This window comes from Gasterosteus aculeatus, chromosome 3 (assembly GCF_964276395.1).
Source record: "Gasterosteus aculeatus chromosome 3, fGasAcu3.hap1.1, whole genome shotgun sequence".
Classification (NCBI taxonomy): Eukaryota; Metazoa; Chordata; class Actinopteri; order Perciformes; family Gasterosteidae; genus Gasterosteus; species Gasterosteus aculeatus.
In genome coordinates, this window is record NC_135690.1 from 11,158,790 (window position 1) to 11,170,884 (window position 12,095).

General features: G+C 44.8%; 1 protein-coding gene and 1 long non-coding RNA gene across 2 annotated transcripts; one reads left to right on the forward strand and one right to left on the reverse strand.

Annotated features, from left to right (window-relative positions):
- Positions 1-364: 364 nt before the first annotated feature.
- On the reverse strand, positions 365-3,606 carry LOC120816353 (uncharacterized). Its single transcript, XR_005711830.2, has 3 exons — positions 2,657-3,606; positions 1,832-2,033; positions 365-1,293 (listed from the first exon to the last, which is right to left on the reverse strand). It is a non-coding gene; the product is annotated as an uncharacterized LOC120816353 (long non-coding RNA).
- Positions 3,592-10,806, forward strand: pgap6 (post-glycosylphosphatidylinositol attachment to proteins 6). Its single transcript, XM_040171893.2, has 13 exons — positions 3,592-4,377; positions 5,047-5,230; positions 5,359-5,560; positions 5,965-6,092; positions 6,196-6,461; positions 6,552-6,874; positions 6,990-7,086; positions 7,315-7,429; positions 7,706-7,848; positions 8,014-8,192; positions 8,331-8,477; positions 8,597-8,713; positions 8,833-10,806. Exons 1-13 carry the CDS (start codon positions 4,314-4,316, stop codon positions 9,148-9,150), a joined length of 2,283 nt encoding a protein of 760 aa, XP_040027827.2. The 5' UTR covers positions 3,592-4,313; the 3' UTR covers positions 9,151-10,806.
- Positions 10,807-12,095: the final 1,289 nt, after the last annotated feature.

Sequence of the window (12,095 nt, forward strand, 5' to 3'; positions counted from 1 at the left end):
CGGGTTTACGGAAGCAGGAACCTCCCTTGACTCTTGCCCTGGTTTTGAAAGGCACCAATATGGAGCAAGATGACGTTTCAGTCAGTGACAGATGTCAGCTCGCTCTCTGCTTAGTTTTCTGTGTCTAAAAATCAGACCTGTTTCTTCCACAGACTATTTTTGACAGACAGTTAACCCTAAGATCTAAAATAACACGCACAACAGGGTCAGTGGATGTCTGGGAAGAGACATTGATGTTAAGTTTCTGAAATGGCATCTTGAGCATCGTAGGTCAATAACCGTACAGTCCCATTACATTCTGCAAATCTGAGCCTAATACACCAAAAGGAAACAGATGGATTTGGGCCTTTGGGGTCCCTGTGCCTATACTTCCAACCTTTTTATTCAGTAAAATATATACAGTTGCCATATTATATCTGGGATTTAAAAAATACACAGTCATTTCCTTGATATGTTATCAATGCAACTTAATTGAACAAGATATCAGAGTGTTAAAATACAAACCTTCACCACCTTAATACAAATAAATGGACACACAGAAATTGCCACGAGGACATTTACATTTGATCCCAGAAAATAAGTGACACTAATGACTTATAGCCATTATATTTTACACATCAGCTACACTTGTGCCCTCCAGTTGATTAGAGATAGAGATGAACAGAGGAATCACGTGAACGTGACCTTCTCCCATCCCCGTCGGCTCGATGCGCACAGGTGGCGCCACTTCACGTGACCATTGTTTGAGGACTTTCCAGCACCACCTGCCGCATACCATCAACACCTCAGTGGCATGAATGCCGACGGCACGTCAGCAGGTGATCCGTCGTTCCAGCGTTTTCACGGCTCGTTCCGCGGCGCCTTTGTGGCACCGCGTGCGTCGGTCGCGGTCGCGGGTTTTGTTGTCGAGTGCTCGCGGGGATATAACGCGCGGGACCTTGGCTGTGAGTCTGGGTGTGAGTTTTTGAGAGTACGAGTCTGCGCAGTCTTAACTTCTCACGGTGGAATTTGGGGAAAGGCACTTTACGCACGTGCGCTCTTCTCCATCCCGCGTCCACCTGATCGCAGGACTTGGAAGGAAATGCTGCGCGGCGGGATGGCGGAGGAAATCCTCAACGATTCCTTGGCAGATCTGAGAGAAGTGGAAAATAAGGTTGGCAGGAAGACGCCGGAGAGCCTTCTGATTTGGATGAGGGATGCTGCGGACTGCGGAGATGGTTGGTGGTCGGACGTGGTCGACAGGGGAGACCGGAGCAGCGCCTTCGGTCAGAGCTTTTCTGACAAGCTAAGAGGCTTGAAACAAGAGATGGTAAAGATTCCTATTCTCTTCTTCTCAGCATTACTATTATAGACAATATGTAATAATGGAAATGTCCTAAATGGACCGAATCGTATATGTTTTATCTTGTGTAGTTTCATCATGAATTTGCATGTAACAACTTGCACAACTTGTTTCTTCCTTCCTTCCTTCAGATGACAGACACATGTGTCAAACTCGCTGCTTTCAGTTAGTTCACCTGCTTACTCCTATTGTTGTCTGACAGTGTCACCTGACTCTCCACTTGTCTTTCTGCACTTCACAACTTCCTCCAACATTGTTGCAATTTATTCTGCTCCTTTGTCCTTCTTCACGCTTTAATGTCAAAGCAGGGGCCTCAATAGTGTGTGTGTGTGTGTGTGTGTGTGTGTGTGTGTGTGCGCGTTGGCGTGTGGATGATATATGGCAGGTGGCCTCTGAGCGAAGTTTAACACACCTCTTTCCCCTTGCATACCTGCAGGGCACAAACACACACTTCTGGTTCCTTTTGTTTAAAACCTGCATCACACTCACCCAACTCCTCTCTGTCCTTGCAGAGGTTGCTGCGTTCTGCCGACGTGAAGATTCTGCGCCAGCTGGTGACCGTCCACGAGGGCATCGAGGCCATGCGTTGGCTGATGGAGGAGAGGGGGGCTTCGACCAGCCGTGGCAGCAGCCTGGCAGGCAGCCTGAGCAGCCTGGTGGCTGTGGAGGAGCACGGGCTCCCGTTGTCCCCCTGCAGGTGCAGTGCGGTTTAGTGTGGCAGGTTTACAGGAACCTGTTCTAAAACAATGAAAACTGGATAATCTGTGCGTTTCATTCCATATATTTAGTATGCAAGGGGAAAAAGAAGATTTACTATGTCCAATATGTATTACCATGATGTCCTGCTGTATCCTTTTCAGCTTTTCTGGCCCACAATTCTTAGCACAGAATATATTTTTTATATAATACATTTTTTAGCAATAGAGTTTAAGGTACCATATTATGATATTTACAAGTTAAATGCATATTACATGCAACACATTTGTCAGGGCAGATGTCTTAGAAGAAATTGTGCAACTAAGAACAAAGTTGACATGTACAGAAAGTGCATTAAACAAAGTCATACCATGACAAGAATGGCACCAAACAGGTTCAGTGTGGCCGCGTCTTAAATGAAACTAGTCTGTGCCAATAAGTGAGATACAAACATAAATTGTATTATATACTTTAAAGTTGTAATATTGGGCACAGTGACTGTTCAAAAGAGAACATATTTAATGTAAAACAGATTCAGAAATTCAGCCCAATACTTATTATAACACCTGAAACGTGCGATTTGTAGACTTAAAACGTGTTAATTTGCATGGCTCTTACTTCATATGTGGCTTAGTATTCGTGTCATTTCTCCCACAGAGAAAGCCAGAGCCCAAGTCAAGATTTGACTGAAGACTCCGGTGAGGAATCAGCTGGTCACCCACCACATGCTGATGATGCAGAATCAAACCACAATGGAGACTTGCGGATCCCAGAGTCTACTGGAGAAAAACCTCCTCGTCCTCGCTTGAAGTTCCAAGTCACTCATGGCAGCGATCGTCGGTCATCACCTGGTCTTGCAAACTTTTTTGTTGATGCCAAATTACAAAAATCACGACCGCAGGGCACCAAGGTCGCTCCGTCACAAGACCTCGAAAAAAATGCTGGCACCATCAGAAGAGCTCTTCTCAGATCTCACAAGGCAAGAAGTGCGAGGGACATTTTCTCCCTCACTAAACCATCAGAAGAGACACGGACAAAGCAACAAACTCAGAGTTTCAGAGTCTCTCGGAATGATGCGAAGAAAGAGGAAGAGGTGGCGCCTAATGGAGACACGTCTTTGTTGGGCTACGATGCTCAGTGGTGCTGGGTGGACTCACAGGATGAAATAACATATCTATGATCTCCTACGAAGCCAGATTTAAGTGTATGATACTTAGTTTGAAGCTATTCCCCTCAACAGTTACCCGCTGGTAATGCAGTGGGATTTATGGTGGGATTAATGGTGCCCAAAGATGAATGTGTGCTTCTCTGTTCCCTTTTTCTTTTGATTAGAATGTAGAATGTTTGATGTGTGTGTTTTTGCTTTAGGAAATATCCGGAATGGTTATGTCTTTGTCTAATAAATGTTTCACAAACTGGTGACATGAATTGCAGAGATGCTGATCGATAACTCTGTTTGTCTTTGATTGTCTTATATTTTTCATAATAATAGTTTGTATTGTATATCATGTCCAGTCTCTTTGTAGTATATGACAATGGACCTGTGACATTCAATTAAATTCCGTTTTCTATAACATTACATTACATTACATTACATGTCATTTAGCAGACTTACATTACACTTTAAACCCATGGCTTTTTTCACATTTTTGCCCGGGGAGCAATTAGGGGTTAGGTGTCTTGCTCAGGGACACTTCGACATGGAACAAGTGGCAGCCTGGAATCGAACCACCAACCTTGTGCTTCCCAGCACACCTTCTCTAACCCCTGCGCCACGACGACCCCCGTCGTATAAGTTCCTACAACAGAAATTATTCAAATATTGAGAATAGTAGGTGCAAGGCAGGAGCACTGCAGGGATCCACAGACAACTGCGGGGAGGGAAAGCACAAAGGTTAAAGTTTTTAATGTGATGTGATTAATATTAATAATGATAGCGATAACAGCAGCAGATGTCAGGAGGGCCATGGCAGGATCCATTCATGTTTTTCTTCAACAACAAACCGTCGTTGTTCATGTCAATTACCAATATTTGAATATGATCTATTTTGAAATTACACGATCAATGAAACACAAACGTGTTCAAGGTCGTCAGTGTGAAGGATCTTCCTTTTTCCGATGAGACGCAAACGCATCACTCAAACGCCGTTCGTGACGTCACATATTTACATAGAAATGCTGTCCGGTGAGAAGGACCTTTCAGTGGCGACGGATGTGTTCGATATGACAGGTGGTTAAAGCGCGATGTAATGGTTCGGACGCCCGTAAAGGAAACATGGGGTATTGTCTTTTACGCGGTGTCCTTTTCGTGGCCCTGGCGGCTTGGACGTCAGCAGACGGTACGTGTTTTGAGCGGAGGACTGAGGACAGAACCGCTGTTAGCATGTTTGCTAACCATCGCAAAGTGCGAGTTCACCGTAACATTATGTAGCACACTGTGTATAATTTAATCATACTACTGAAGTTATTTGCTTATCTAAAGATGATAATATTAAACAGTGAGCTAGTGCAACATCATTTCTTTTGTATTTATTGTTATTCTTACCGGTGTTTACGTCCCTACTGGTTTGCCCCCGCTGGGGCATCGTGGTTTACTTAACATCAGCAGCTGTTTTCTGCTTCGGTCGCCTGATTCGTCACATATACGCAAACATATTGCTGGATATCCTCCAAATGCATCACATACCCACAGCAGCAATAACGATCGTATAAGTGAGCACTACATCACTGCCACGTGCTGTGTGCATCTCTTCATCTCTCTGGACACATTTCACCAGTGTCTTATTCTATATTTAAAAAATAGTATGTATCATTCATTGTTTTTATCAGATGCATACATCTGCTGTATGGTTTTAGCCTAATATTGCCGAACTCACATTTTTTTTATTTTTCTACCACTTGTATTTACAAACTACTTATTCACTTACTAATACAATTATTACTCTTTTAGAGTTGGCAGTAAAACGGTGTTTGTGCACTTTCTTACAATAATATCTTATGCCCTAAAGACGGACCGGTGACATTTGTCTCAGAGCTCTCGTCCAAACCAGCCCAGAAGTTGTCCAAGTATGGTTGGTATGGCAACGTGAGGCTGCAGAAGTTTCACATACCAGAGGAAACGGCCGTCGCTCGCTGGCTGTTCTCCGTCACCAAGGGCCACACGTTCCACTGTGGGCAGCATAACGTCACCATGTAAGATCAGAGAGAACGGACGCACGTTTTCTCTGGGATTTATTGAACTCCTTTTTTTCAGTTTTTGTTGGAACTTATTTTCAAACTATCTCTCTGTCTCTCTTTCTCTGTCTCTTTGTCTCTCATAGCTATATTCAATATGGTGCCCCTCCAGTCATCAACCCGACAGAGACGGTGTTTCCAAATGCAACCCTATGGAGCCCCTGTCTGTCTTTGATCCTCCCTGTGACTTCACAAAGCTCAATGACCTTTAACCTCTCCAATCCTGCTCCCGGTGATTGGTATATTGGTGCCCACTTGCCCGAAGATGATGGCCGCATAGAGCAGAAGGTGTGTATACAGCTTTATTTTTTTCCACACATAACTGCTCATTAAAAGTGCTGCATTTTTCACAAGGAACGTAATAAAGAAAGATGGCTGATGATTTGTAATATTTCACTTCAACGGCATTTCTGTCCATTATTCTTTGAAAAAATGTTTTTTTCTGCATTGAAAGTCCAAAATAAAGCAGCAGTATTGTGGCACTTTATCACGCTAAACTGTTCCCATTCACTTGTTCCATCAGAGCAGGCAGGTAGCTAAACCGCATTTTACTGCTTTTCATAATTGCAGCAGGTTGCCTGTTCTTATTTCTAATAACATTTTTACCCAATAATCTCCGGAACTGCATTATTCTGTGCATTGGCCCCTAAATTATTTTGCATTCTTTTAGTTATTTTGTTTTTGTCTTTCAGGGCTTTCCGTCTTGCTCCTACTTCTTCCAGCCTCAGCTGTCAATCAGGAGAGCAGTGGATACACCCATTTTACAGCCAGACACGATCATCCAGCAGACCGCAGCGCCAGACAGACCTGCTCGCCTTAAGTAAGAACCGTCCGTGTGTCCATGTGGTGCTGTCCTTCAATCCGTTTTACATTTCTCTGATCAGTCCATAAAGGACCGGTTCACATATTTGTGTCTGTCTTAGGTTGTATGTTCCAGAGTTTGCCTCCTCTCTCTCCGTCTCTGTGGCTGACTGTTCGTTAGAGGACGGAGCCGACAGTGGAAACTGTTCCCTGGTCCTCAGGCTTGGCTCTACTTCCCTACAGCACCGCCCAGTAACAGTGAACTGCTCGGGGATTGGCTGCTCTGCATCTCTTTCCAACCCACCTTGGGACACCTGGTTGCGAGTTGTCGTGGAGAGCAGACTTGACAACCGCACTGTGACCTTTACTATCGCCTCAAACTGCACAGGTGAACACAGGAAATGTCACACGTCCCGCCTGCGTTCCAATCTACCCTACCAGTGTGTGTAACCCATTATGTTCCGTGTGTCTCCCTCAGTGGGGTGCAAGCCAAAGAGTGTTGGCCTTGAAACAGATGACGACATCAGCAGGCTGCGAGGCAACAGCAGCTCCACCGACTCGACAGCAGCGAGCAACGACTCCGTGACTGCAGACCCGGTCACCTCGAGCAACGGATCGGCACCGGCGTGTGTGTGGAGCATCTCCGTGATCCACGAGGAGGTGGACGTTCTGTCGCTCCGATTCACACCCGCCAGCGGAGCCAACGTCAGCGTGACCGATGCTCACCCCACACTGCTGGTCTATCCCCTGTACACACAAGCCACCGGGGGAACACTGAACCTACAGCTCACACTCAACACTGTGAGTACCAGTTATGCACACGCATCCACTCATACAATGTCCCGATAAAGGATAGATTTGAGAGTGTCAGAGTTAAGTGCTGTACTTGTATACTTATGTGTGTGTGTGTGTGCAGACTAATGTGACCCTGGGAAACAGCAGCAGCGTGGTGGCCTGTCTCTCTCCGAGGGCTCCCGTCCTCCAGCTCAACCACTCCCAATCGTGTGGCACAGGTAGCAAAAATAACATCATCTCACATGTACGCTCAATGGACATCTGTAATTACCTGCAGCTTCTTAAGTAGCAGTACTTTGCTATGACAAAAGGAAAGTTGTGGCTGGAACCTCTAAGCTCTTATGAGGAAATATCTCTCATGATACACTGGAACAAAATATATAGAAGAAACACTGGAAATAGAGTTTTGGAGTCTCTTCTCACGTACGTGTTGTGTGCATCTGCAGCTTTGTTTGGAGGGTACAGCCTTCGTGTGAATGCCAGTGATCCCAAAGCTGTGGTCCGACTCCCTTTTCCTCAGTCAACAACATGGTACCTCACCCTGCAGCTTTTATGCTATAGGTAACACACACACACACACACACACACACATGCACGTGTTGCCATTCAGTCTATACCCAATAAATGTGTATCTAAAATGTGTAAATACGTGGACGTTATGTGCATCCTCCCTCAAATGGAGAGTACTCTCAACAAAGCTTTTTACGATTCACATATCGTCCACACTAAAGTAAACGTGTTCCTGTCCATGATGTTAATTCACATGTGCTCTTGATTTAGTTCACATTAAAAGACGTGCGTGCGCTTGTGTGTGTGTTTCTCACTTTTTTTCTCCAGCAATGACTGTGGTAATACTTCGTCGGTGTCTGTGGTGCCAGAGGTGTTCATTAGTGCCTGTGTAGAGGACTGTGGGACATACGGTGAATGTCGATTGCTGAGATCCTACAGCTACCTGTACGCTGCCTGCGTCTGCAAGGCTGGTAGGAACACACACACACACACACACACACACAACAGACAAATATTCTACTGAAATAGATAATTACAAAGCAATCTCACTGTATCCTTTATTGTGATTTACTGCCGTAGTGTGTTTGACATTCTTGTGTGTGTGTGTGTGTGTGTGTGTGTGTGCGCGTGTGCAGGCTGGAGCGGTTGGGGCTGCACCGATGACTCGGCAGCTCAGTCGTACAGTCGCCAGTTGACAGCGACGCTGCTGCTCACGCTCAGTAACCTTTCCTTCCTGCCCGCCATCGTGGTGGCCATCAAACGCTTTTACATCACTGAGGCCGCCGTCTATCTTTTCACCATGTTCTTCTCCACGGTAACGCACACTTATGTAGCCACGTATCTACAGAACCGTTTGTCTTCTTTAAGTATAATTTTATGTTATGGCGTTCTTATTTAAACTGTTTTGTAGCATTCATCGTAACGTCTTATCCCTCTTATATTCTCATTCCAGTTTTACCACGCGTGTGACCAGCCAGGTGTAGCAGTCATGTGCATAATGGACTACGATGCCCTACAATACTGTGACTTCCTGGGCTCAGTCTGTTCCATCTGGGTCACCATCCTCTGCATGGCTCGCATCAGACACGCATTCAAATATGTAAGACACTGACCGTTGCCTTTATCCTTTGTAATACTATGTATCCCACTTTATCTGAGGAGTATTACATTATAAGGCCTGGACCTTTGTATATAATCATCTCTCTCTCGTGTTTGCAGTCTCTGTTCATGCTCGGGGCTTTGCTCATAGCCATGTCAATGCAGCTGGACCGCAAAGGCCTCTGGAACCTGTTGGGTCCCGTCCTCTGTGCCGTACTGTGCATGGTCACTGCCTGGGTGAGACACACCGTGAAGTCCGCACACCTGATGGGAATATGTTGTTTTGAAGATTGTTAACAACGCGGTGAGCTCTCTGGAGCCGAGCTGTGCTCAATCTAGGTCTTCCTTCTCCACAGGTGTACCGAGGAGTGCAGCGACGTCGCTGTTACCCGCCGTCGTGGAGACGCTGGGTCCTCTTCCTGATTCCCGGGGCAACCTGCGCCCTCGTCGGGGTATGTTTGTACATTTTCACGGAGACCGAGGACAACTACTACTACACGCACTCGCTGTGGCACCTCCTGGTGGCCAGCTGCGTGGTGTTCCTGCTGCCGCCGAAGGAGAAGAACAGGGAGGCGTCGGGCTGGAGCAGGGGATGGAGCTGGAGCTGGAGACCCCGGGTTTGTGGCTACACGCTCTGTCAGAGCGACAAGGACGAACTCTACACCGTGACATAGTAGGACAGGAGATGCTGCGAGGAAGCAAAGGGACACATTCACACAAGGTAAAAAGATATCAGTTTGGGAGACTCTTTAAAGACTTTGAATGAATGAATATATTTTAATATCTTGAATCAAACATTTGAAAATTTAAATTTTGACCTATATTCTCGTAGGCTTTCAATTGTCACTCTTTTATTTAAATGAAATAAATCGTTGTCTTAAATAATCACACACACACACACTACTTGACTTCATCCAAATCAAATCTGCTGAAACCCTCAAGGGGGTCCCTTCACGAAACTAAGGGTAGGAACATTAAAACCTCCAGGTGGCACACCCCCTGACCTTTGACCTTACGATCAGGTGCCTGTCCTCGACTTACCGCTTTTCCCACTAAGCGCCCGACTCGGTAGATCGACCGAGGTCTGTGCGCGCGCTCACGCGTGACCAATCTCGAGTCTATTCGCTGGAGCAGCATATTGTACAAAGAGCAAGAGCAAAATTATATTAAACACATACAAACAAGTGAAGCACATCTACACAACGTGGGAGGGACGTCGCTGACTACGTGAACGTGTAGAGCAAGTGATGTCAAATGTCAACGTTCACTCATTAGTGCCACAGAGCACCTGAAGTTATGCCGCTCTCTCCCCAGATGGTGGATTGTAGTGCAGTTTGCTGGGATTCCTACATATTGCGTGTGTACATGTAGGCTGTGAAATTATTGTTTAAAAGGAAACTACTTTTTAATCTTTGTATCCAGCTTATTACTGAGTCCGCTGATGAAGTATACAATAATTGTATATAGTCGGCGTAGACGCTTTTTCTGCGTGAGTTGTGCTTGATGACTAAATTAAACAACCTTTTAAAATAGTTAATAGTTAAAATAGGTTTAGCTGTAGCTTTGTCCTTCCTACCAGCCGATGAGCTTTTTATCTTCAAAGTGTAGATTGCTTACCACGTCATGCCTTCCCACAATGCACTTCTTTACGTACTGTAGACCTGTAGTAGGAGGCACGGCGTTGTATGCATTAAGCACCTTTTCTTGTCTACTCTCCGCTCTCTTATCATCTCCTATTTATTTTCCCACTCCAAAATGTTAACCGGTCTTACCTTTTAACTTTTATCCTGAAGCACTTTTATTATTTAAAAAGCCAACTCCACTATGTGCTGTATGTAGCTCCCATGTGTATGAGTGGTCACTATGAATGTATGTATCAGGTAACTGTGTCCAGTGCCTCATCTTTTCTGTCTCTGTATGAACGTGCGCTGCAGCAGTGAAGCTACTGAGCACTTTCTGTGTTTTATTCAATGTGCAACATATAGAATGTCTGTGTGTTTTATTCGAGGCGCCCGGTGCAGTGGTGATTTTCTCGTTGTGATTTTGCACCGGTTCAAATTGAACACTTCTGTCAGCCTTCCTTTTTTCTTTTTTCTTTTTTCTTATTTTTTTTTATATTGTGTTTTACTCTTGTGTGAATCCCCTTTGATTAAGAGCGTGAAAGTCATTTCACTACTACACCACGCTGTGGCTCTCATGCGTGGAAGGATGAAAAAATGTGATGTTCAACCTATAACAAGAATTTACTTCCTTTTTATTTTTCCTTTTCAATCTATTAAAAAATCCAGACAACATTCAGCTCACAAAAAAATAAATCTGTGGTATGAAGAGAGATGCTTAATGATTTTTTTTTTCCTCTCTCGCACACTCTTGTCACGCAACACGAGTGGAAGGGTTAAGGGAGGAAAGCGGATTATCGTAATCCTCGGAAATATAGCAAGTGCTTGTATGTTGAAATACCCATTTTAGTGTGTGTGTGTGTGTGTGTGTGTGTGTGTGTGTGTGTGTGTGTGTGTGTGTGCACACGTGCTTGTTTGCCCTTATACGGCTTACGTCCATTAGTGAATCCAGTGGGCTCTCATGTCCTGCAACGCCGACCCACGACCGCAGCATCCAGCCTCCCTGCTCACTGTTTTTCAAAACCGAAGCCGCAAAGGCTTCAGCTGACATATCCGGACATTTTAATCCTTGGTATTAATCAAGCTTAAAGAAAATGGTTCCTGCTTTTCCCTTTATGATACCATAATATATCTTTCATAAGATCTAAATGTCCTCCTGTTTACAACTCGTCAACAGTGCATATCAAAGGTTTTCCAACAAATGCTCTTCCACAGCCGTAGAATAGATCACGCAACTATGTGGGGCTTCTTTTGGTGAATAACGGGACACTTTAACCATCACGCAAAATCATTTAGGTGGCCCTTGAATAAACGTGTTGGTTTTAGAGACGCGATTTCCAACCCTGGGATTGAGATAAAGATGATTAATAGGGGGAGAAAGAAAATAACGACTGCTCATTTTTTGTAAATATTACGTCATTTCCTTTTTGCTATTTTTTCTTTTAAAAGGGAAGTATACTTCCAGCTTGTCAGCTCACACTTGATATACAAGGGTCTGGGAAAGAAAAATCCAGCTTTGTAACTGATCTCAACTCATCGAGTTCACACGTCATTTGTGATGAGGCGTAGTGAGCCCCAAACACGTAGGACCCCGTTTAAAAGATCAAATAATGCTGGTTGCTTTGACCGCACTCCGCCAGTAGAGAAAGCCAGTCCAGCAGAGGAAACTGCGGCTCCCACAGGATCAATTAAATAAAAAATGAAAGGTGTAAAAAAAGACACCGAAGCAGAAGATAAAGAGAACGCGATGTGCAGACAGATGTCCCTCTAAGGAACAGACCTGAGCCTTGTTTTTGCAAATAGCAGCTGCTTTTTCAACTTCGTGTGACTTGAGCTCTATTATTCGATATCACAGAGCCGCCACGTCTGAAGAAATGATCAAACAAATCACATCAAGGCTTCGTGGGAAAAATAGATCCAAGGGCCACGAGGAAACCGAGGACATAAAAGAAGGAGAAGATGAGAACGAGAGGAAGTGACAGGGAAAGAAGTAACAAACA